The sequence below is a fragment of the Stomoxys calcitrans genome, chromosome 5, assembly GCF_963082655.1.
Source record: "Stomoxys calcitrans chromosome 5, idStoCalc2.1, whole genome shotgun sequence".
Taxonomy (NCBI): domain Eukaryota; kingdom Metazoa; phylum Arthropoda; class Insecta; order Diptera; family Muscidae; genus Stomoxys; species Stomoxys calcitrans.
Window position 1 is genome coordinate 134,936,959 of NC_081556.1, and position 27,409 is coordinate 134,964,367.

The 27,409-nt window shown below is 38.8% G+C and overlaps 2 protein-coding genes across 2 annotated transcripts in view; one reads left to right on the forward strand and one right to left on the reverse strand.

Moving 5' to 3' along the window:
* LOC106091921 (protein Wnt-5) overlaps window positions 1-27,409 on the reverse strand; it is a 515,558-nt gene that overhangs the window by 199,700 nt on the left and 288,449 nt on the right. Inside the window, exon 3 of the mRNA XM_059370462.1 lies at window positions 16,342-16,426. Coding sequence (XP_059226445.1) covers window positions 16,342-16,426 — 85 coding nt within the window. The remainder of the gene's footprint in view (window positions 1-16,341; window positions 16,427-27,409) is intronic.
* On the forward strand, window positions 11,619-12,190 carry LOC106089099 (uncharacterized). Its single transcript, XM_013254864.2, has 2 exons — window positions 11,619-11,827; window positions 11,896-12,190. The coding sequence occupies exons 1-2, from the start codon at window positions 11,654-11,656 to the stop codon at window positions 12,070-12,072; spliced, it is 351 nt and encodes a 116-aa protein (XP_013110318.1). The 5' UTR covers window positions 11,619-11,653; the 3' UTR covers window positions 12,073-12,190.

Sequence of the window (27,409 nt, forward strand, 5' to 3'; positions counted from 1 at the left end):
TGCCATATAGACCGATCTCTCGATTTAAGGTTTTGGGGCAATAAAAGGCGCATTTATTGTCCGATTTTACTGAAATTTGACATAGTGACCTATGTTACGCTTTTCGACATTCATGTCGTATATGGTTCAGATCGGTTTATTTTTAGATGTATTGGGTTGCCCAAAAAGTAAATGCGGATTTTTCATATAGTCGGCGTTTTCAAATTTTTTCACAGCTTGTGACTCTGTAATTGCTTTCTTTCTTCTGTCAGTTATCAGCTGTTACTTTTAGCTTGCTTTAGAAAAAAAGTGTAAAAAAAGTATATTTGATTAAAGTTCATTCTAAGTTTATTTAAAAATGCATTTACTTTCTTTTAAAAAATCCGCAATTATTTTTTGGGCAACCCAATATTTACCAAAAAGATCAATATTTTGTTATACACAATTGAACAATGACTTGTACTTATTGATATTTGGTCCAAGTAGGAACATATTCAGATATATCTACTATGGGGCATAAGTTATGCATTTTTCACCGGATTTCGACGAAAGGTGGTTTACTTATATACCTAAGGAGGTGGGTATCCAAACTTCGCCACGGACGAACTTAAAGCCATTTTACTTGTTAGTTTTGTTTTTTTTTTTTTTAGATTCTATTACAGGATATTGTCGGGCTGTAGACCATTTCGTTCATTGCTTTCTATTCAAAGAATATTACAACAGAGAACTTTCAAAAGTAAGGCAAAATCTGTGATGTTGCTTTCTGCATCGCGATTTCTGATTCGCCAAGAATCGTCATTAGCGGAATTTGTCAAATGGACCATAGTGCTTTACATACCAACCCTACTAGAGTAGGCTGGAGAGCACACATCTAAATTTGAACAGGGCTTTTAAAGACGACTTGATTCACAAACGCAATAGAAAACCAATAAAATCTCACTTCACTTAATGAAAGCCAACTTATCCAATAATGTCAATAGTAACAAACACAATTTTGCCGAACTTATTTGTTCTCTGCATTGAGATCAGCAATCGGCGGATGCTGCCAGTGCTGTTCTGTGTATAGGCAATTATACCGACACCACATGCGGCGTGTTTTCATTTGGTTTGTCTGTTTGCGCTTTACTATTCGATTTTAAAATCTAATTTAGATTCCATAGCAGGATATTGTGCTCCTTTTTTCCAAAAAAATATGAATAAATTTGCCAAAAATAGCGTGACTTTTGATAGACTTGTTTGGGATCCACCCCAGACCCTAACCCAGCCCTCCTTCCGCCACCATCTAATATCTGAACCCAAATTGGGATAAAAAATTTTTATTTTTACGCTACTAATCGTATAAGAGCGCAACAAAATTTCGCTGGAATCACCCCAACCACTTTCGAGATTTGGCGTTTTTGAAAATGAGAGTAAAGGGGATAGTCTGCTGAAGTACCCTATATTCGCCACATAACCATACGATGAAAGTATACCAATCTCATCATTTCATATTTAATGTCTTGAAATATTCTTCGTTCCTGTCACCGAATTAGATGTGGGTTTACCTAAGATGTGTTCTAAATTTAATCTACAATACAAGGCAACAGTGGCAACAATCTAATCTTTAGTTAATCTGATTTCCTTGGAAGTTTATTTTCCTTTGAAACTCATAAACAATAGATTCGCTGAGGTCAGATTTTCGAAAAAATACTTGCAACTCAATATTTTAATTAAACCTTTGTGTAAAGTGATTACTAGGTGCTTGAATCATGTCAACATGGAAATAATCCAAGAATTTCAAAAGTTTTATAATAACCAAACTTCTTACAATCCTGTGTACATATCTAATTACAAAATATTCCAAGAAATTGCAAAATGTGAAAACAAAACTAGACAAACATATTTAAGGAATTCCATTCTATTGAAATGCAAAGAAAGCACTCAGGTCAGAGATGCCATCAGGCTACTAACTAGCAAGTAGCATCAACAAGAGCACCATCATCATTGCAAAAGATATTTCAATTTTTGGTTTAATCTTTTAAATGTCAACAACAACAACAACAACAACAATGACAAGGACTTTTTGAACGCCAAGCATTTCAACGACAGCAAGAACTCTGTGTGAATTGTAGTTATTGTATCATTTTCCTGTCAATGTTGAGTCAAACAACAGACACTGTGTACTTTGGTAGTACGAGTACTTGTCATTCAGGAAAGGTTGTAAATATTTCCACTTCCCAAACACGCATCAAAACACACAGAACACACACAGACACACACCACGAACTGAAACGAACAAGAACATCATCGTTTATATACTCCTCTTCTCGGCATAAGAGTGTCAGTCATTTGTTTTTGTTGTGAACTTTACAGACAGGAAACAATAACAAAAAAAAAAAAGAGTGACTACTCCCCCATTAAATGATGCTGAGAGATAGTGGTAGAGAGAAAGAGAGAGAGAGTTTAGGGGCCAAGATGTTCATTGTGAAAGGATAACACAAATAACAGAGTTCCTTCGACTGCTGTTTTTGTATGGCCGTAAAGTTAAGACAACACAATTCTTTGAACAGTTATTGCTATTGTTGCTGTTGTTGTTGTTACTGTCGAATATTCAAAGGAGTCGCTGTGGCCATGCAGCATTCTTCATTGGTATCGTTGATGTCAAACCGTTGTCATCAGTCTTAATTAAGTTGAGTGATGTTGAAAATTGTTTATAATGAAATATCAGCAGTTCGCACAACATTCAACACTCGCCAAACAGACGTACTCAACTCACTCACATCTTTATCAGTCTTGTAGTGGCAATGCACAGTGGTTAAGGTGGCATGACAATAGAAAGTACAAGTAAAAGCGTGCTATGTAAGGACGGGCCGAATATTATATACCCACCACCATGGATCGCATTTGTCGAGTTTTTTCGCGGCATTTCTTCTTAGGCAAAAAAAAAGGATAAAAAAAGATTTGCTCTGCTATCTATATTAAGATATGGTCCAATTCGGACCACAATTAAATTTGATGTTGGAGACCAGTGTAAAATGTCAGCCAATTCGAATAAGAATTGCGCCTTTTGGGGGCTCAAGAAGTAAAATAGAGAGATTGATTTATATGGGAGCTTTATGAGACTACAGAACGATTCAGACCATAATAAACTCGTATGTTGATGGTCATGAGTGGAACCGTCAGGCAAATTGGATAATAATTGCGACCTCTAGAGGCTCAAGAAGTCAAGATCCCAGATCGGTTTATATGGCAGCTATATCAGGTTATAAACTGATTTAAATCTTATTTGGCACAGTTGTTGAAAGTCATAATAAAATACGTCGTGCAAAATTTCAGCCAAATCGGATAGGAATTGAGCCATCTAGAGGCTCAAGAAGTCAGGACCCAAGATCGGTTTATATGACAGCTATATCAAGTTATGGATCGATTTAAACCTTATTTGGCACAGTTGTTGAAAGTCATAACAAAATACGTCGTGCCAAATTTCAACCAAATCGGATAGGAATTGCGCCCTCTAGAAGCTCAAGAAGTCAAATCCCCAGATCGGTTTATATGACAGCTATATCAGGTTATTGAAGAACCTAACTTAGTACAGTTGTTGGAATCGATTTGAACCATACTTAGGATCGATTTGAACCATACTTTGCACAGCTGTTGGATATCACAACAAAATACTTCGTGCAAAATTTCATTCAAATCGGATAAGAATTGCGCCCTCTAGTGGCTCAAGAAATCAAGATTCAAGATCGGTTTATATGGCAGCTATATCAGGTTATGGACCGATTTGAACCTAACTTAGCACAGTTGTTGAAGGTCATAGCGAAACACGTCGTGCCAAATTCATTCAAATCGGAGAAGAATTGCGCACTCTAGAGGCTCAAGAAGTCAAGACCCAAGATCGGTTTATATGACAGCTATATCAGGTTATGGACCGATTTGAACAATACTTGGCACAGTTGTTGGATATCATAGCAGAACACGTCGTGCGAAATTTCATTCCAATCGGATAAGAATTGCGCACTCTAGAGGCTCAAGAAGTCAAGACCCAAGATCGGTTTATATGGCAGCTATATCAAAACATGGATCGATATGGCCCATTTACAATCACAACCGACCCACAATAATAAGAAGTATTTGTGCAAAATTGCAAGCGGTTAGCCTTACTCCTTCGAAAGTTAGCGGGCTTTCAACAGACAGACGGACGGACGGAAGGACGAACATGGCTAGATCACCAACTCACGACATGTCACGACGATCAAGAACATGTATACTTTATGGGGTCTCAGACAAATATTTCGAGTAGTTACAAACAGAGGAGGCCACCGCAGCGCAGAGGTTAGCATGTCCGCCTATGACGCTGAACGACTGGGTGCGAATCCTGGCGAGACCATCAGAAAATTTTCAGCGGTGGCTTTCCCTTCCCAATGCTGGCAACATTCGTGAGGTACTATGCCATGTAAAACTGCTCTCCAAAGAGGTGTTACACTGCGGCACGCCGTTCGGAATCGGCTATAAAAAAGAGGCCCCTTATCATTGAGCTTAAACTTGAATCGGACTGCACTCATTGATATGTGAGAAGTTTGCCCCTGTTCCTTAGTGGAAAGTTCATGGGCAAAATTTGCCCATGAAAAGTATACCCCCCAACAGAGGAGGCCACCGTAGCGCAGAGTTAGCATGTCCGCTTATGACGCTGAATACCTGGGTTCGAATCCTGGCGAGACCATCAGAAAAAATTTTTCAGCGGTGGCTTACCCCTCCTTATGCTGGCAACATTTTTGAGGTACTATGCCATGTAAAACTTCTCTCCAAAGAGGTGTTGCACTGCGGCACGCCGTTCGGACACGGCTATAAAAAGGAGGCCCCTTATCATTGAACTTAAACTTAAATCGGACTGCACTCATTGATATGTGAGAAGTTTGCCCATGTTCCTTAGAGGAATGTTCATGGGCAAAGTTTTCATTTACAAACAGAATGATGAACTAACCATGACGAACTAATCCACCATCCCATGGTGGAAGGTATAAAAATCAATATAAATCAACAATCCGTTTGTAACACATCGAAATATTCGTCTTGAACCCCATAAAGTATATATATTCTTGATCTGAGTCGATCTAGTCATGTCCGTCCGTCTGTCTGCCAAAATCATGATAGCGGTAGAGCTAGCTGCTTGAAATTTTGTACAGATACTTAATATTTACGTAGGTCGTTGGGGATTACAAGTGGGTCACATCGGTTCATATTTAGATATAGCTCCCATGTAAACCGATCTCCCGATTTCACTTCTTGAGGCTTTACAACCCGCAATTTTTGTCCAATATTGCTCAAACTTTCCACGTAGTGTTCTGTTATGACTTCCAAGAACTGTACTTAGTACGGTCGAAATCGGTCTATAACTTGATAAAGCTCCCATATAAACCGATCTCCCGATTTGACTTGTTGAGCCCTTACAAGCCGCAATTTTTGTCCGATTTTGCTGAAATTTTCCACGTAGTGTTCTGTTATGACTTCCAACAGCTGTGCCAAGTACCGCCCACATCGGTCTATAATATGATATAGCTTCCTTATAAACCGATCACCCGATTTCACTTCTTGAACCCTTACAAGCCGCAATTTTTATCCGATTTTGCTGAAATTTTCCACGCAGTGTTCTGTTAGGACTTCCAACACCTGTTCCAAGTCGGGTCTGAATCGGTCTGTAACCTGATATAGCTCCCATATAAACCGATCTCTCGATTTGACTTCTTGAGTTCTTACAAGCCGCAATTTTTGTCCGATTTGGCTGAAATTTTTCACATAGTGTTCTGTTATGACTTCCAACAACTGTTCTTTGTACGGTCCAAATCGGTCTATAATCTGATAGAGCTCCCAAATAAACCGATCACCCGATTTGACTTCTTGAGCCCATACAAGCCACAAGTTTTGTCCGATTTGGCTGAAATTTTGCATAAGGTGTTGTGTTATGGCGTTCAGCAACTGTTCCAAGTCGGGTCTGAATCGGTCTATAACCTGATATAGCTCCCATATAAACCGATCTCTCGAATTGACTTCTTGAGTTCTTACAAGCCGCAATTTTTGTCCGATTTGTCTGAAATTTTGGATGCTGTGTTCTGTTACGACTTACAATAATTGTGCCAAATGCGGTCCAAATCAGTCTATAACCTGATAGACTGATTAGGATTTGCTGCTTTGACAGAAGTTTGATATGTAGGATATAATTATGCCCTTTAACAAAATTTATTTGTATAAAATTTTAGCAGAATCCATGGTGCTGGGTTTCTAAGATTTGGCCCGGTCGAACTTAGCAGGCTTTTACTTATTTTTATACCCTACACTACCACTGTGGTACAGGGTATTATAGATTTGTGCATTTGTTTGCAACGCTAAGAAGGAGATGAGCTAGACCCATTGATAGGTAAACCGATCGGTTTAGAATCACTTCCTGATTCGATTGTCCGTCTCTCTGTCTGTCCATATATTCTTGTAATCAAGGTACAGGCCCGATTTGTTGGCCGATTTTCACAAAATTTTGCGGAAGTCTCTTTTTTGGTGAAAGAACGAACGCTATTGATTTTGAAAAAAAAAAATTGGTCCAGATTTAGATATAGCTTCCATATATATCTTTCAACTGATGAGCCCTTTTTAAGCTGTAGAAGCCGCAATTTTCGTCCGATCCTTACAAAATTTAGTACAAAGTGTTTCTTTAGACGTCCCAATATGTGTGCAAAATATCATAAAAATCGGTTCAGATTTAGATATAGCCTCCATATATATCTTTCATCCGATATGGACTTTTAAGGCTGTAGAAGCCGCAATTTTCGCCCGATCCTTACAACATTTAGCACAAATTGTTTCTTTTGACGTTCCAATATGTGTGCAAAATATCATAAAAATCGGTTCAGATTTAGATATAGCTTCCATATATATCTTTCATCTGATGTGCCATTTTTAAGTTGTAGAAGCCGCAATGTTGCTCCGATCCTTACAAAATTTAGCACAAAGTGTTTCTTTTGACGTCCCAATATGTGTGCAAAATATCATAAAAATCGGATCAGATTTAGATATAGCTCCCATATATATCTTTCATCCGATATGGACTTTTAAGGCTGTAGAAGGCACAATTTTGGTCCAATCTTCACAAAATTTGACACGAAGTGTTTCTTTTTACGTCCCAATATGTGTGCAAAATATCATAAAAATCGGTTCAGATTTAGATATAGCTCCCATATATATCTTTCATCCGATGTGCCCTTTTTAAGCTGTAGAAGCCGCAATTTTGGTCCGATCCTTACAAAATTCTTTTGACGTCCCAATATGTGTGCAAAATATCATAAAAATCGGTTCAGATTTAGATATAGCTCCCATATATATCTTTCATCCGATATGGACTTTTAAGGCTGTAGAAGGCACAGTTTTGGTCCAATCTTAACCAAATTTGCCACCAAGTGTGCAAAATATTATAAAAATCGGTTCAGATTAAGATATAGCTCCCATATATATCTTTCATCCGATGTGCCATTTTTAAGCTGTGGAAGCCGCAATGTTGGTCCGATATTTACCAAATTTGACACGAAGTGTTTTTTGTGACGTCCTAATATGTGTGAAAAATTTCATCAGAATCGGATCAGATTTATATATAGATGTTTTATTCGACGTCGCACTACATGCAAAAAATTTAATCAAAATCGAACCAGTAGAAGACACAATTTTCGTACCATCGTTAGAAAATCGTAGAAGGTTCTATTTGATATTTCAATAGGCAGGCAAAATTAAAATCTGACTAGATTTGGATATAAGTGCTATATATTGGGTTGCCCAAAAAGTAATTGCGGATTTTTCATATAGTCGGCGTTGACAAATTTTTTCACAGCTTGTGACTCTGTAATTGCATTCTTTCTTCTGTCAGTTATCAGCTGTTACTTTTAGCTTGCTTTAGAAAAAATGTGTAAAAGAGTATATTTGATTGAAGTTCATTCTAAGTTTTATTAAAAATGCATTTACTTTCTTTTAAAAAATCGGCAATTACTTTTTGGCTAACCCAATATTAAAGGTATTACGTAGACTCGGTGGTGTAGGGTATTATGTAGTCGGCTCCGCCCGACTTTTGCCTTTCCTTACTAGTTTTTTTTTTTTAATTTTTGTTGTTTAAAGATTGAAACATTCTGTTTATTTAATACCAAATTTTCTTATCCACTGTTACCGGTGTATATTACAATGACGACAAAACAAAATGCTCAACAATAAATTGATTTAAGTCATTAAGACACGTCTTTGGCCAAAAGTTGCTGCCGCGACGTGGCTGATCTAAGGCATTGCAGACAAGGCAATGGGGTTTTTTGTCTGCCCAACTTCTACTACCGACCTCTGCGAGAAAAGTCGCAGACGTAAAACTTTTGCTCTGACTAATGATGATAAAATGGATACAAAGTTTTGTTTATGATGAATTAAAAATTAGAAATTCCAAAAAGAAGGAGGTGTGTGTGTGTGGGTCTAGGGTTCGAAAAACTTTCATATTGTAAGCATCAATATTGTAGGTAAATATATATTCGTACATACAAATAAGCAAAATATTTCGTTAATTTTCGGTCAAAGGAAAAGGGAAAAGGAGTACATATTGTAAGGATTAAGAAAACGATACAAGACACAAGGAAGAACGGCAAAAAGGGCTAAGTTCTGTTGGGCAAAACCTTTAATATCCATTCCAAGTGGTTCTGAATTAATAATACAATATTAGTTCCGTCTGGGCCATATTTGGCGTGTATCTTAGAGAGATTTAGAGAGTTTTCTTTTGATTTGGTAACTTTAAATACCAGTAAGGAAAGGCAAAAGTCGGGCGGTGTCGACTATATAATAGCCCATTCCTACCCTACAATTATAAATTCGGACAATAGATACATGTATATGAGAGTTATACCAAAATCTGAACCGACTTTTATCGATCGATGAACAGATCGTTTGAAAATTGCTGTTACAACGGCCTTAGCGAAAGCTTGTCCGTCAGCTTGGCCTTCAATGCTGTTACATTAGAACTGGTACTTTAAGCTCCGATCTGTGTGGTGTTCATCGTTATCACCAGAATCTTGACTGGGAGCTACCGGGAGCGTACACGGGTTGCGAATTGTGAAATTCTGCATATAGAATAGCTGCAACTGAAGTCGCAGACTAACAGCGGTATTGAGTTAAGAGTCTCTGTGAGGGCACAGGCTGCACCGGCTCTTGCTTAAACACCGAGTGCCTATGATGCTCTATATGACAAGGTGAGTTATTGGCGCCTTTGGAATAACCAATGGCCATCACGTGCCCGCTGCGATCGGACCGGAAAGTGCATTCTCTCTTATAGAAGCTTGACGAGGATCGCTAACTCCACATGCAAATGTGGCTACTACAACAACAACACGACTTAGAGCAATAACTTAAACCTCAACTTTCCAGCACATTGTAAATAGATATACCAGTAGACAATTGCGCCATGAAACAAAGTTCTAGCGATAAACCTCGGGATATATATAAAATGTCAAACAACAAATTTTTACTTGCATCATTGAGATTCAAAATAAATTGCTGCAAGAAAATTAACAAATTTTGTCGTCGTTTTTTCAACAATAGTTTTTGTTTTTCAAAATTATTTTTATCTGTGCATATTATGGTCAGACAGTTACAAACAGGTCTCAGTTCCTTGATCCCAGTGCCACTCTTTCCTCTTGCTTTGTTCCATTAGAGTGTCATAAACTTCAAGATGTCAATATCAGAGTTTCGTAAGTTCAAAATTGTACCGATTATTATCGTGGGATAATCAAGGAGTAGTTTCAGATCGTATAACTGCTGCCAACTTTACAATTGAACAATTTTGAACAATTTTGAACTTACGGAACTCTGATACATTGACATCTTGAAGTTTATGACACACTAATGGAACAAAGCAAGAGGACAGAGTGGCACTGGGATCAAGGAACTGAGACCTGTTTGTAACTATAGATAAAACAATTTTAAAAAACAATTTTTGTTGAAAAAACGACGACAAAATTTGTTAGTTTTTCTTGCAGCAATTTATTTTGAATCTCAACGATGCAAGTAAAAATTTGTTGTTTGCAAGCCAACATATAACAACAACAACAATATTTTTCATAACCAAAACAAAAAACCCTTAACAAATCTACCTCATATGCTTTGCTGCTGCACTGCAACCACCACCGAGGTTGCCCTTTTCTTTGTTCGGCTCTTTCGTTAGCTTTGCTTACTTTTTCTTACTTTTTCTCTGTCGCTCTCTGTGCTGCCAATTACCCTAAAAACAATTTTATTAATTATGCCGACGCGGAGATTTGAACTCACCATCTCATGTAAAGTAGTTTTCCATGCATGCTCTAGCCGCTCTACCGCCATAATTTTCATTATGATGAAATAACGCAATATGTAATAAGTTTCTCAATTAAATTAAATTTGAAAAAAAGTGTAGAAACCATTTAAAAACAAGTAAAAAGGCGTTAAGTTCGGCTGGGCTGAACTTTGGATACCCACCAACTCGGTTATTTATGTAAACCACCTTTCGTCTAAATCCGATGAAAAATGCATACCTTACCTTACCCATAGCAGCCATATCGAAATATGTTCCGATTTGGATCAAATACCAATAAGTACAAATCATTGTTCAATTGTATATAACAAAATATATTGGTTGCCCAAAAAGTAATTGCGGATTTTTCATATAGTCGGCTGTTACTTTTAGCTTGCTTTAGAAAAAAAGTGTAAAAAAAGTATATTTGATGAAAGTTCATTCTAAGTTTTATTAAAAATGCATTTACTTTCTTTTTAAAAATCCGCAATTACTTTTTGGGCAACCCAATATTTTCGTAGAATGGTATTTTACCAAAAAATCTTTAATTGTCGAAAATAAATATTCCAAGGAAACTTTTGTCCCATATAAAGTAAAAGAAGGCGCAGCGCAGCGGGCCCGGGTCAGCTAGTCCTAAATAAATTTAAACATATCATAATTGGCCTTAATTCGACTTTTTTCGAAATATTGTCATATTCATACAACATGCCGCATATTATGATTTTAATGCAAATTTTTTATCACCATCATGTTGTTGATAGACTAAGAAACTTAATAAACTTATCTACACTAATAACAATACTGCATGTCTAATCACGCTTTTCAGTGAAACAGGTGGATTTTAATAACCCACTTAAAAGGTTCCGATATCCTATCTGTCCACTTGAGGCATAATAAAAGGGGATTTTTTATTCACTACAGCCTAAAGTATATTTCTGGGATTTTCCAACACTTAGTCAGCGATAGACTTGCTAATATCTGCACAAAATAATTGTCTATCAATTAATAATTTAAATTATTTGGTATAAAAGTATTTATTTTGAAGCATTGTCACTAATCAAAAGGCAATGGCATGAGCTCTACTTTCCCCCTCTTCAAGAGGAAATACTGATAAGGCCAATATGATATAGAAATAAACACTTCTAGCCACACCGAGTGTTAAAAAAAATAAAGAAATTGATAACGAAATTGCCAATGTGCATTAAAAATAGAATTGAAACAATTAAAAAAGGTATCTCAGTTTAGAGTAGATGTAAGTTTTCACATTTAATTTCCCCTTTTATCAGGGCCTGGGTATAAATACCATTGCTGTGAATGTGATTAACACAAATTCATTCGAACGCTTGACTAAAACAATTGCAAAAAATGGCTTTCTTGAAATTCGCTGTGGTCTTTGTGGCCCTCTTTGCCGGTGCTCTGGCCATGAGTGCCACCTGGGGTGCTCGTAACTCCACCGATATGCTGTTGTTGAGAGAGAATGTCTTCCGCACACCAGTGGCAAGTTCCTTTATTTCGGCAGATGTTAATTTTCCCAAAAGTGTAAGTAAATTAAAATCGTTTATTTAGAAAAAACCCATAGAATTTATGTTCCTTTCTTGAAATTGTAGGGCCAAACCAATACTCGCACCATCTCCATCATCTATGTTTTCGATGGTTTCACCAACAGCTCTGGAGCCACTCCCACTTTGTGGTCTGGCGGCCCTGGCAAAACTACAGCCCTTATTAATTTGAAATCCCAAATGGGTAGAGGCATTAACTCTACTGTGGAAATCTGGGGCAGATAAATGAACAGCTGGAATATTTTACCTAGATGAGGAAAACTAAGTTGACTAAGGCTTTTTTTGTTGGAGAGTGAAAAGAGAGGCGTTTTTGCAAGAATTTTAAGAAAAAAAAAATAAAAAAAAATAAATTTTGTTTAAAATCTATAATCTCATATTAATAACGAAATGGTTTGAATATGGTGTTCGAAGGTGGAAAAAAGGAGCCGGCATTAAAAGCCAGTTAGTGTTGCAGAGAATTAAACATCAAACCGATGGCTTTGGTGCAGGCACATCCTCCTGAGGAGACAAAGAAGGAAATCTGGCACAGATAACATGCTGAAGATATGGAAAGAACATTTTACCCAACTGCTAGTGTCCGACGTTGGCGGCGAAGAGAATACCGCAGAACCAAACCCTGATGATGGTATAGAATGTTTACCTCCTAGTCAGAATGAGGTCAAAGTAGCAGTGACTCGACTAAAGAACAGCAAGGCAGCAGGAGCCGACGGGTTGCCCGCTGAACTATTTAAGACCGGAGGAGACACGCCGATAAGGTGCAGGCACATCCTCCTGCAGAGACAAACAAGGAAATCTGGTAACTGACACAGTAAACATGCTAAAGATGTGGAAAGAACATTTTACCCAACTGGTAGAGTTCGACGTTGGCGGCGAAGAGGATACCGCAGAAGCAATCCCTGATGATGTGATAGAATGTTTACCTCCTAATCAGAATAAGATCCAAGTAGCAGTGACCCGACTAAAGAACAACAAGGCAGCAGGAGCCGACGGGTTGCCCGCTGAACTATTTAAGACCGGAGGAGACACGCCGATAAGGTGCAGGCACATCCTCCTGCAGGGACAAAAAAGGAAATCTGGCACAGATAACATGCAAAGGATATGGAAAGAACATTTTACCCAATTGCTAGTGTCCGAGGTAGGCGGCGAAAAGGATACCGCAGAACCAATCCCTGATGATGGTATAGAATGTTTACCTCCTAGTCAGAATAAGGTCCAAGTAGTAGTGACCCGACCAAAGAACAACAAGGCAGCAGGAGCCGACGGGTTACCCGCTGAACTATTTAGGACCGGAGGAGACACGCTGATAAGCCGTATGCATCAGCTTATCTGTGCAATCTGGCTAGAAGAACGCATACCCGATGATTGCAACCTCAGCTTACTATGTCCCGTACACAAGAAATGAGGCAAGACGGAATGTGCCAACTACAGAGGAATAAGTCTCCATCCAGAGAGGTATTATTGCATGTAAAAACTTCTCCCTAAAGGTGTGTCGCACTGCGGCACGCCGTTAGACACGACTTTTAATATAAGGCTCCCTATCACTGAGCCTAAACTTCAACCGGACAGCACTCACTGATATGTGAGAAGTTTGCCCCTGTTCCTTGATGGAATGTTTATTAGCAAATTTACATTGCGTTGCAGTATAACGCACCGAATATCTATTGCCGATACTATATATATTCCGGATCGTCGTAAAATTCCAAGACGTGAATATGAATACTTCCCATAAGTGTAGGTCGGTTGGGATTGCAAATGGGTAATATTGGTCTATGTCTTGATATTACTAAATTTCCCATGAACATTCTATTAATTAACAGGGGATACTTCTCTTATATCAATGAGGGCAGTCCGATTAAAGTTTTAAGCTCAATGATAAGGGGTATCCTTTTTTTATGCCGAATCCGAACGACGCGCCACATAGCTACAACACTAGGTTGTACAAATTTAGGCAGCATTATTAAGGGGATAACCACCGCTGAAAATTTTGTTGATGTTCACGCCGGGATTTGAACCCAGGCATTCGGCGTCATAGGCGGACACGCTAACCTTTGCGCCCCGATGGCCTCCTTTGTCTTGATATAGCTGCCATATAAACCGATCTGGGAGCTTGAATTCTTTAGTCTTTAGAGAGTGCTATTCTTATCCGATTTGTTTGTAATATTGCATGAAGTATTTTGTTATGACTTCCAACAACTGTGCTATGTATGGTCCAAAACGTTTCTTAACCGATCTCGGATCTTTACTTCTTGAGCCTCTAGGAAGTGTTTGGTTTTGACATCCAACAACTGTGCTGAGTATGGTCAAAATTGGGCGATAAGCTGATATAGCTCCCACATAAATCGAACACGAATCTTGAATTCGTCAGCCTTTGGTCGGCGCAATTACTATCGGATTTGGCTGATATTTTGTATGAAATGCTTCTTTTTGACTTTGAACAATTATGTCATGTATGGTCAAAATTGGTTCATAACATGATATGCAAATTTTGTCCATGAACATTCCACCAAGCTGTTTTATTACTCGATTTCGTTGAAATTTGGTTGCTGTAGGACCCTCGGCATAGATATCGAATATGGTCTAAATCGCACAATATATCGATATAGCCTCCATATCTTTAGAATAAATTCGCTCGATTTCACTGAATTCTGTCGTAGCGAGCGACTTTTTTTACCCGATATCGCTTAAATTGGCAAATGGAGTTTCCTTAGAAACTTTGACGTCCTTATCGAATATGATCCAGATCGGACAACATGTTCATATAGCCTCCATATAGACCGATTTTCTAATTTAAGGTCTGAGGCCTATAGAAGCTGCATTGTTTACCGGATCTAGGCCTTAAATAGACCGATTGAAGGTCTAAGGCCCATAGAAGGCACATTTATTACCCGATTAAGGGTTTAACACCAGTCGGCTACAATGAGTTGTTGTAGGTTCATAAACATCGGCGTTGAATAAGGCCTAGATCGGACAATATATTGATGTTGCCCCCAAATAGACGGATCTCCAGATTTAGGGTCCAAGTCCCATAGTAGCCAAGTTTATTGCTCGACTTTGCTGAATTTTGACAAATTAGGTTGTCTTAGGACCCTTGACAGGTATCGAATATGGTCTAGATCGGACAATATCTTCATAAAGCCTCCATATAGACCGATCTCCCGATTTAAGGTCTAGAGTCGCATTTATAACCCGATAACTGATATTTGGCACAGTAGGTTGCCTTAGGACCTTCGACATCAGTATAGATAATGGTCTAGATCGGACAATATCTTGATATAGCTTCCATATAGACCTATCTACCGATTTAAGGTATAAGGCCTATAGAAGCCGGGTCTATTAACCGATTTCGCTGAAGTCTAGCACAGTGAGTTATCTAAGGAACCACGATATCCGATTAAAGGTCTAGATCATAACCCGATGTCGCTAGCACAGTAGGTTGTCTTAGGACCTTCGAAATCCCTATAGAAACCTCATTTAGTGCCCCTCGACTTATGTGCACAATAAATAAAGCTCTCATATATGTGCATCTCTCTACATAAAGTCCTTCACACATTAATTGCGTATATATTAACCGATTTTGAAATTTAGTATAAAGAGTTGTATTAGACCTCTGCACATTCTTCCCGAATATGGTGCTGAACGGATCATATTTGGGTATAGCTGCCATATGTGCCGATCTCCCGATTTACTGTCCATTGGCTGAATTTCAGAACAGTGAGCTGCGTTCGATGAAGGAACTCAACGGGTCAATCCGGTATGCATAACCGGTTGCCATGGAATTGAGATCGGACTATATTTCGATATATTTGCTATGGGTTGATAAATGTTGCATTCTTATAGGAATTCGTAGAAACGTGGCTTATGTGTTTGCCTGAAGGGCTATTCGGCTTTTCATGCCTAGTACTTGCTTACATGCGGACAACCTTAAATCAGTAGCATTTTTGTTGAATAACCCAATTAGATGAACTTTTCCTCCTCTGCACTTTACTCTGAACGCTGCGTCTGTACTTCGATTCTTAAAGTTTCCAATTGAATGGTAAATTTGATTTCCACGAAACACCTTTCAATGTTGCTCATCCATTTGCAATTGTCTGTTATATACCTTTGGCCATATTCCATTGCATATGCAAAATGTTTGCTAAAGAGCCTTATTTGGTTTACCTTGAATACTGCTCAAAATATTATTTCAGTGTCGTGTAATTGTTCGTAGAATTCATAATGAATAAAAACTCGAGTTTGCCTTGGCGAAATGTAAACAATTCAGTTTGGTTATGAAAAAAACGGCCTTTCATTCAAATTACTTTCCTTTAAAGCACATTAAAAATTCCTTGAATTTCCCAAAGTTCGAGCTGCCACCACAATGAAGTCTTTTAGAGAACAACAAAAAGGCAAAAAACAAATGCCCCCGAGTTTTGTTACGGAAAATTTAATGTCATATTTAAAAGTAAATTAGCCTTACAATGATGGAGCTATGGTGCTGTGAGGCTTGCTACTTACCCAAACCGGTCATGGGACCAAAAACTGTATTATCCTCCGTTGTGGTGCAATTCCAGCGGCGATTTTTAAATTGAAATTGACATTCCTAAAAGGAGAGAGTGAGAGCAATAACAACAACACCAAAAAATGGTTAATATTTTAATTAAATTATGCTACAACTACAAAATACAAGGCAATAAATTTGTATGCTCTGCGTAATGCGGACCAACCAAGATCATGGCATATAGAGAGACAGACACAAACATGTGTTGTTTTTCATATTACATTCAAAATGTAAATGAGGAGATAAATGAAATGAACTATTGAATGGAGTACAAAAACAAATAAAACTAACAAATGTTTCAAAAAAAAATTTAAATAATTTAATGCTCTACCACAGGGCAATTCAGCTTAGTGTACATATGTACAGGGTGATTATTCAAGAGCTTTAGGAAAGTTTTCCAAAAAAAAAAAACAAGTAAAAGCGTGCTAAGTTCGGCCGGGCCGAATCTTATATACCCTCCACCATGGAGCGCATTTGTCAGTTCTTTTCCCGGCATCTCTTCTTAGGCAAAAAATTATATAAGAAAAGAAAGAAAGAAAAATCTGCTATTAGAGCGATATCAAGATATGATCCGGTTTGGACTACAATTAAATTATATGTTGGAGACCTGTGTAAAATGTCCGCCAATTCGAATAAGAATTGCGCCCTTTGGGGGCTCAAAAAGTAAAATAGAGAGATCGATTTATATGGGAGCTGCATCGGGCTATAGACCGATTTAGACCATAATAAATACGTATGTTGATGGTCATGAGAGGATCCGTCGTACAAAATTTCAGGCAAATCGGATAAGAATTGCGCTCTCTAGAGGCCCAAGAAGTCAAGACCCAAGATCGGTTTATATGGCAGCTACATCAGGTTATGGACCGATTTGACCCATACTTGGCGCAACTGTTGGATATAATAATAAAACACGTCGTGCGAAATTTCATTCTAATCGGATAAGAATTGCGCACTCTAGAGCCTCAAGAAGTCAAGACCCAAGATCGGTTTATATGACAGCTATATAAGGTTATGGACCGATTTGAACCATACTTGGCACAATTGTTGGATATAATAATAAAACACGCCGTGCGAAATTTCATTTCAATCGGATAAGAATTGCGCCCTCTAGAGGCTCAAGAAGTCAAGACCCAAGATCGGTTTATATGGCAGCTATATCAAAACATGGACCGATATGGCCCATTTACAATACCAACCGACCTACACTAATAAGAAGTATTTATGCAAAATTTCAAGCGGCTAGCTTTACTCCTTCGGAAGTTAGCGTGCTTTCGACAGACAGACGGACGGACGGACATGGCTAGATCGACATAAAATGTCACGACGATCAAGAATATATATACTTTATGGGGTCTCAGACGAATATTTCGAGTAGTTACAAACAGAATGACGAAATTAGTATACCCCCCATCTTATGGTTGAGGGTATAACAAACAAAACTAACAAATGTTTCAAAAAAAAATTTAAATAATTTAATGCTCTACCACAGGGCAATTCAGCTTAGTGTACATATGTACAGGGTGATTATTCCAGAGCTATAGGAAAGTTTTCCAAAAAAAAAAAAAAAAAATATTAGCAAAATGCATGACATTTTTATTAGAATCCATAGAACGGTCCATATAATTTAATGTTTAAAGATTATTTCATGCAAATATTGACCGTAAATGTGCCTCAAATGGTCCAAACGCCTAGTCCCATTTTGGCATACTCTTTCCAACTTTCCAGTCGGTATCTCACGAATAAATGCTTTAATGTTGTCTTCCAAAGCGTTAGTTAAAGTAGGCTTGTCTCTATAGACATGAGCTTTAACATAGCCCCACAAAAAATAGTCTAAAGGCGTTAAATCGCACGATCTAGGCGGTCAATTGACCGGTCCCGAATGTAAAAAAAAAGTTCAACGAACTCGCCTTGGTTACGAGTGCTGTGTGGCATGTGGCACCGTCTTATTGAAACCACATGACATGCCATGCTTTTTTTGGGCAAAAAAAAAGTTGGATATCAACTAACGATAGCGCTCACCATTCACAGTTACGTTACGCTTCGCATCATCTTTGAAGAAGTACGGTCCAATGATGCCACCAGACCATAAACCGCATCACACTGTGACTTTTTCTGGATGCATTGGTAGCTCTTGCAACACATCTGGCCGATCTTCACTCCAAAATCGACAATTCTGCTAATTTATGTACCCATTGCGCCAAAAATGAGCTCTGACCATAAAATGGAAGAAGCGAGCGATGAACATCCTTAACAGAGCAATGCAAAGACACATTTTGCCAATGAACATTCCACTAAGGAACAGGGGCAAACTTCACACATATCAATGAGTGCAAACCGATTTAAGTTTAAGCTCAATGATAAGGGGCCTCCTTTTAAAAGCCGAATCCGAACGGCGTGCCGCAGTACGACACCTCTTTGGAGAACAGTTTTACATGGCATAGTACCTCACAAATGTTGCCAGCATTAGGGGGGACAATAAGTCCATTGTTACCATTGCATTGGTAGCAATGAAATGCTTCTGGTTGATCTTCACTCCAAAATCGACAATTCTGCTTATGTACATACCCATTGAGCCAAAAATGAGCTCTGACCATAAAATGGAAGAAGTGCGCGATGAACAACCTTAACAGAGCAATGCCAAGACAAATTTCGCCCATGATCATTCCACAATCAAACGGGGACTGCACTCACATATCAATGAGTGCAGTCCGATTCAAGTTTTAAGCTCAATGATAAGGGGCCTCCTTTTATAGCCGAATACGAACGGCGTGCCGCAGAGCGACATCTCTTTTGGAGAGAAGTTTTACATGGCATAGTACCTCACAAATGTTGCCAGCATTAGGGGGGACAACCACTGCTGAAAATTTTTTCTGATGGTCTCGCCAGGATTCGAACCCAGGCGTTCAGCGTCATAGGCGGACATGCTAACCTGGGCGCTACGGTGGCCTCACCCATTTTGATAATAAAATACAATCATTTGCAAGCGTTATTCGACTGTAAGACGATTCATGGTTCAATTATAGACCAAACTGAAGATGTTTGACAGGTCAACCAAACACGAAACGTGAGTGAGCTGTTTAAACCACTGTTGCCAAAAGGATAATAGCTAAAAAATCATCCTTTATAAGAATATAGGAAAACAAGTTGGTGAGTTTCACATAAGAAGGCAAGGAAATATTTCGTCCAATTTTTGCCTGGACAACTAGGTTAGGTTAGATTAGGTTAAAAAGAGGGTGCAGATATTAATCCGACCCATACCACTATAGACACACACCTAAGCCAGTAATCGGCTTGTTGTGCTCTCTAAAAACTACAAAGTAACCTCTAAAACGAAAATTTTAAGTTAGGAATTCCGTGCTACATACAAAATCCTTAATTGTTTTCAATACCACTCCCCTAAGTTGGTTCATGTCTGATATTGTGTCTCCACCAAGTGCCGGTATCTGTTGGACGCCGGGAAAGCCGGGCACTGACAAAGAAAATGCTCCAACGTCTCATCATCTTCCCCGCATGCCCTACACATGCTATCACTTGCCGCACCGATTTTACATAAGCGAGCTCGTAGTACTATGTGTCCCCTTATGATACCAATACCTATAGTGACCTCCTTCTTGCTTCCTTTCAGTAAAAACCTTGTCTTTTCACGATCTGGATGCCCCTATAGGCGGTATTAAGTCACCTGCCACTGCACGGCCTGATGTTGCAGAACGAAAATTTCTGCTCCCGTAGAGCGGGAGCATGAAGTGTGCCATGTCTTTAGTCTTAGCCAAACTTGTCACGGAGACTTGATCAATGCCAACCACAAAGAGAGTTCCTTCCTCCTTCTCCACCCTGTGGAAGACCTCCCACTTCTCTGCGGCCAAACCTCCGTTTTGCTTGCCCAAAAATCCCAACATGCGTTCCGTCGCAAATTTACTGCCCCATCCCTTGATGAAGACCGTAGCCTTTGTGAGCTGGGCATCACACCAGGTCGAGCTTTGCCCCCTCCCAGGGAGCTTGAATACCTCTGACGAGCTGTTTGACGGTATCAATACATTCCGCCGACTCAAAACGCAGCGTAAACATGTCCCCTCTAAACTCGCAGCACATCATTTGTATGGATGGACCCAGAGGACCCTACAGAGTTCCGCACATGTTCAAAAATCCGATCGTTAACCAGATCCTCTATTTGGGACAAATGATCTGGTGGAATCCTACCGATTGCACAGCCGATATTGATGACTGCATAAGTCAGCTCATCTCTGTTGGGCTTCCTTGCCACTCTAACGTAAGAGGGTGGCTCCTTACCATTCTCAGCGACTATATTCCACTTCCGCGATGGCTGTGGCCTCCTTTTGGAAGTTATTGTACAATCCGCCATGAAGACTCAGGGGCCGTGTGCGCTTCCTTCGTTTCAACTTTGTCTACCTGCGCAGGACATTGTCTGGAGTCTCCATTGCGGGATGGATGGCTTGGTTTTCCCAGAGTACTTGAAAGCGGGGAGCTCGTTTTTCGGTCTAGAGACAAAGCCTATTGAAATTGGAAAAAAACGGTTCACATTTGGATGTAGCTCCCATATAAATGTTCTACAAATTCTGCCCGAAATCGGTTCAGATTTAGATTTAGCTCCCATATATAAAAAAATATATATAAAATGGTTATTTCTCATCAGATTCTCTTGAAATTTGGCAGGAGGGATTTTTATATGACTCTCGATATTACTGGTGAATATCATAGAAATCGGTTCAGATTTGGATATAGCTCACATATATATAAATCGCCCGATTTTCACTCCTGGAGCCACTGCAAGCGCATTTATTGACCAATCTTTCCAAAACTTAGTACAACGCTTTCCTTGACGACTTCCTCAAAGTCTGTAAAGTTTGCTTGTAATCGGTTCAGATTTGGATATAGCTCCCATATATATGTTCATCCGATTTGCAGTAATATTGCAATAAAATGGTTATTTGTCAACTGATTCTCTCGAAATTTGGCAGGAGGGATTTTTATATGACTCTCGATATTACTGGTGAATTTCATAGAAATCAGTTCAGATTTGGATATAGCTGACATATATATAAATCGCCCGATTTTCACTCCTGGAGCCACTGCAAACGCATTTATTGACCAATCTTCCCAAAATTTCGTACAACGCTTTCCTTGACGACTTCCTCAATGTCTGTAAAGTTTGCTCGAAATCGGTTCAGTTTTAGTTACAGCTCCCATATATATGTTCATCCGATTTCCAGTAATATTGCAATAAAATGGTTATTTGTCAACCGATTCTCTCGAAATTTGACAAGAAGAATGTTTCTATGACTCTCGACATTATTGGTGAATATCATTGAAATCGGTTCAGATTTGGATATAGCCCTCATATATATGTTCGTCCGATTTTCAGTAATACTGCAATAAAATGGTCAGTTTGTTATCCGATTCTCTCGAAATATGGCAGGAGGGATTTTCTCTTGACATTTGGCATTACTGGTGAATTTCATAGAAATCGGTTCAGATTTAGATATAGCTCACATATATATAAATCGCTCGATTTTCACTCCTTGAGCCACTGCAAGCGCATTTATTGACCAATCTTGCCAAAACTTCGTACAACGCTTTCCTTGACGACTTTCTCAATGTCGGTAAAGTTTGCTCGAAATCGGTTCAGTTTTAGATATAGCTCCCATATATATGTTCATCCGATTTGCAGTAATATTGCAATAAAATGGTCATTTGTTAACCGATTCTCGTGAAATTTGGCAGGAAGGATTTTTTGATGACTCTCGATATTACTGGTGAATGTCAAGGAAATCGGTTCAAATTTAGATATAGCTGTCATATATGTATGTAGCCCGATTTTTACATCTAGGATCACTGCAAGCGCATTTATTGACCAATCTTCCCAAAATTTCGTACAACGCTTATCTTGACGACTTCCTCAATGTCTGTAAAGTTTGCTCGAAATCGGTTCAGTTTTAGTTACAGCTCCCATATATATGTTTATCCGATTTGCAGTAATATTGCAATAAAATGGTGATTTGTCAACCGATTTTCTTGAAATTTGGCAGGAAGATTTTTCTCTTGACTCTAGACTTGACTTGTGAATATCATGGAAATCGGTTCAAATTTAGATATAGCTGTCATATATGTATGCAGCCCGATTTTTACTTCTAGGATCATTGCAAGCGTATTTATTGACTAATATTGGCAAAATTTTCCACAACGCTTTCCTCGGCACCTACCACATTATCTGAGAAGTTTGTTCGAAATCGGTTCAGACTTAGATATAGCTTCCATATATATGTTCGTCAGATATTGGGTAATTTTCAATAATGTTGTAATTTGTCAACCGTAGTTATTGCAGTTTGAAAATATTTGCTCGAAATTTGATAGGGATTGCTTAATAATCCATCTGAAAAGATCCGCCGAAGTCCATCAAAATTGGTTTAGAATTGAATATAGCTTCCACATTGTACTTATATGGTAGGTGTAGGGTATTATACAGGCGCCACTGCCTGACTTTTGCCCTTCCTTACTGGTTAGCTGATATCTTTGCTCATTCAATCTCTATAGTGTGTGAAAATCACGAACGAACAGTTGGACGGACATTGCTAGATCGACCGATTTGGAATGTCAAGACAATCAAAAATATGTGCTTATGTATGGAATCACCCATATTTATACTTATTACACTTCATGTAATAGAAATAACACAACACCGGCTGAGAGTGAAGTACATTTTATTCGCCATCATATTTCATAATATTCTAAGCTATTTGGAATTTTCACAATTCAATCAAACCGAAATATTTTGCCTACCATTTGAACTACGAACTCCAAAAAGCCATAACAGCCACTCGAATTAATCGCATTTGCAAATGTTTCCATTTTGGTTTTTGCACATGACCATAATGGAAGTGTTTTCGATAAAAAAAAAAACATTTTGTAATGTAATAAATCATGGGAGCTAAAATAACAGTTGTTGTTTTCAAAATATGAAAATCATTGTGGTTTAAATTTGGAGCCACCATACATACGTGCATACATACATACTTACTACATGACCATAACCATGATATTGGCAAAATCTATGCAAATTGAACTAGTCTCTATGTTTTGGCAAATCAATATTCATGTCGTTTTGTAAACGAACAAATTTTTATCGGATTATAAGCTCTCACACACCAGCATTAGGGTCATGAGAAATTTCTATGAGTATTAAAATGGCTGTCTATAATACCTAAATTTACCAACATGCTTTTTGGAATTTTATTTATGATGAATTTATAACACACTTGCGTTAAAGGGTGTAGTATATGAAAGTTAAATGTTCCTTAGTATACTGAGAAGTGTTGAAATCGGTTTTTGTTTTGTCAGCTTACAAAGCAAGAACAGAAATCAGGATAGAAGTGAACCATCTCAGATTTTAACCGAATTATATCTATGAGATTTAATAGTGACATTGCCTACTTTACATCCTAATAAACCTACCACTGTTTAATCCAAGCAAATTGCCATGCTTTCTTATTTTTATACTCTCCACCATATACTATGCCCCCATAGTTATCCAGTTATTATGTTTTTAACTCCCAGAAATACTGATCTACGAACCTATAAAGGGTAATTTTTAGTTATTATCTTTTTGGCAATACTGGTTTAGACAGCTTACTCACGTTTCGTGTTATGGTTCACTGTCAAACATCTTTAGATTGGTCTATAATTTAACCATCAATCGTCTAACAAACGAACAACACTTGCAATTTTTTGAATTTTATTATCAAAATGTGTGCCCTGTTAAGAAGTTCATCCAGTGCTTCTTCCATTTTATGGTCAGAGCTCATTTTTGGCTCAATGGATACGTAAATAAGCAGAGTTGTCAATTTTGGAGTGAAGATCAGCCAGAAGCATTGCCAGAGCTACCAATGCATCCACAAAACGTCACAGTTTTGTGCGGTTTATGGGCTGGTGGCATCATTGGACCGTACTTCTTCAAAGATAATGCGAATCGTAACGTAACTATGAATGGTGAGCGCTATCGTAAGATGATATCCAACTTTTTTTTTTGTCCAAAGAGTGATTTCAACAAGACGTTGCCACATAGCTAGCTAGTTCCAGCTGAACCCGGCCCTCTCCGCTGCGCCTTCTGTTACTTTATATGTAACAAAACTATTCATTGAGTATTTATTTTCGAAAATTAAAGGGATTTGTGTAAAATACCATGCTACGAAAATGGTTTATATGTCATATGACAGTTAGTCATAACAACACAAATGCCTTTCTATGAATACAGTAGGATTTTAATCGGTCTAAAAATGCGTTCATAGGGTTAAGGGTTATTTAAGTTTGGATCTTAGATGTACTCCATTCGTAAAAGACTTCAATTGAGCGCGATATTCTCATGGAGATTTTGGGAGTGGAAAGGCCCTCAGGGTTTTGGTTGGTGGGTTTAGAGAGTAGTGCTGAACCCCAGAAACATGGCCCCGAAAGTGGGTATCAATTGCACTCAGTTATTCCACTCTAAAATCCCTGTTTTTGAGCCCCATATTGCAATGGTCAGCAAATATGTCCCATTGGGGGTGTTATGGGGATGGGGTGGCCCTATAAAAACTTTTTCCCGAATGTTGATATCGGATTTGTGCTCTACTCCCAAAAATATTCATTTGAGTCGCATATTGTCATGGCCGGTAAATATTGGGTTGCCCAAAAAGTAATTGCGGATTTTTTAAAAGAAAGTAAATGCATTTTTAATAAAACTTAGAATGAACTTTAATCAAATATACTTTTTTTCTAAAGCAAGCTAAATGTAACAGCTGATAACTGACAGAAGAAAGAATGCAATTACAGAGTCACAAGCTGTGAAAAAATTTGTCAACGCCGACTATATGAAAAATCCGCAATTATTTTTTGGGCAACCCAATATGTATGTCCGATTTAGGGGTGTTTTGGGGGTAGAGTGCTTCCCCAGATACACAACTCTGAAAAAAAATTAAAAAACGTCGAGATAGGGATGAAATAAACTTGTTTTATTTGCATTTTGAAACATATGGACTCTAACAACCCGCAAAAATCACGTAAGAGAAAATTCCATTTGGTTTTCAAATCTCAAATACCTTTCATTTGACCCCTTAATTGCAAAAGTCAATATGAACATCGAGCTCTACTGCCTTTGAGCCCCAAATTGCCATGGGAGGGGATTTTGTGCGGAAGGGGTGGACTCCAGAAAGGGGGTATCAATTTCGTGCTCTACCACCCAATACCTTTTATTTGAGCCCCATACTTCCATAGTCGGTAAATATGTCCGATTTAGGGATGGGAAGTGGGGTGGTCGTCCAAACACTTAGCGCTGAAGAAATATCGGCATGGTGCTCGATTCTTAAATACCCTTTTATTTGAACCCCAAATTAACATTGGTTCAAAAGGGTCAAGCACTTCGCCCCAAAATTGGATATCATATTCGTTTTCTAATCACAAATACCTTTCATTTGAGCCTCTAATTGCAATAGCCGGCAAATATGGCGGGTTTGGAGGATGGGGCGGCCACCGAGTGACTTGGGCCGAAAATATGTATTGGGTTCGTGTTCTACTCTAAAATACCTTTCATTTGAGCCCATATTGCAACGGCCAGCAAAAACGTACTATCTGGGGTGTTATGAGGGTGGGGTGGCCCCTTAGACACGTTTTCCCGAATGTTGGTATCAGATTCGTGCTCTACTCCCAAGAACCTTTCATTTGAACCCCATATTGCTGTGGTCGGTAAATTTGTCCTCTTTGGGGAGTGTTTTGGTGGAGGGACGGCCCCCAAACACTTGGTCCTACATTTGCATATCAGATTCGTATTCTACTCTCAAATACCTTTTATTTGAGCCCCATATTGCTATGGTCGATAAATATGTCCGATTTAGTGGAGTTTTGGAGGCTGGGGTTGTCCACCAAATACTTGGTTCCAAAATTGGATATCCGTTACGTTTTCTACTCTTAAATACCTTTCATTTGAGTCCCATATTGTCGTGATTGATTTATATAAATATTTGGTAGGGCCCACCTACCATCTGAAATTTAGAACCAACATTTTTATTTTTAGATTATTATAAGAGGGCACATAAAATTTCGTTTAAATTTCACCGAGTTTTGGTGGACTGCTATGCAGGAAAAGTAAAACAATAGGTTCAGAAAACATGCTGTCTTGGCATAGGCAGAGCGGTATGGACCACACCCCTAGAATTCAGCAGACTATTGTAGATATCCGACCTCTTGACATACTGATTAGGTGTGAGGCAGCCACAGCGGCTATGAGACTTAAGGCGATGGGAGCAGCTCTTACCATCGCGGTATAATCGAGGCTAAGAAGGAAGAAAGGAGAGAGGTATCCGATCGGATACCTGAGATGTCACTCGGTTATACAATGGCACAGTCTTGGATAGACGGAACCCAAATATTGCCATCTGGATGATCATGTTGCACGAATGGATCAAAGCTGAAGAACAGAGTGGGCCTGGGGTCTACATTGAGATCCCAGGGACTGAGATCTGTTTTAGACTGCCTGACCATAATACGGTATTGCAGGCAGAAATCCGGGCGATCACGGAATGTTTGAGGTGGTGTGGTTCTAACGCGAGGACGTCGAATCTGAACATCTTTACGGACAGCAAAATTGCTATAAGGGGAATAACAACCAGGACGGTAAGGTCACGAACAGTCTTGCAGTGTAAGAAGGAGATTAACGCCTTCTCTGAGGATGACGCAATCCGCAACGTTTGAATGTCGGCCATAACGGAGTAAGGGGGAATGAAAGGGCAGAGGATTTGGGAGTGAAGGCCAGTGTTCTGCCGTCAACAAACTTGGTTAACCCGAAGCCTCTCGGGTCGACACAGTCCGAATAAATGGAGTGGGCTTGTAACACTGTGGAACAACGAAACAGTCGGTAGGACGGCGAAAATCCTATGGGGTCACCCGGATCATGAGAGGATGAAGCTAGTACTGAAAGGAAGTAAGAATGTAAAGGCTAGAGGACTGCCGTCAATAGACTTGGTTAACCCGAAGCCTTTCGGG

What these genes read in the sequence shown, in the direction of transcription:
- LOC106089099 (XM_013254864.2), top strand. Translation starts at nt 11,654, where the DNA reads ATGGCTTTCTTGAAATTCGCTGTGGTCTTTGTGGCCCTCTTTGCCGGT. An exon ending in ATGTTAATTTTCCCAAAAGT is followed by an intron (nt 11,828 to 11,895) that starts GTAAGTAAATTA and finishes TTGAAATTGTAG; the next exon opens with GGCCAAACCAATACTCGCAC.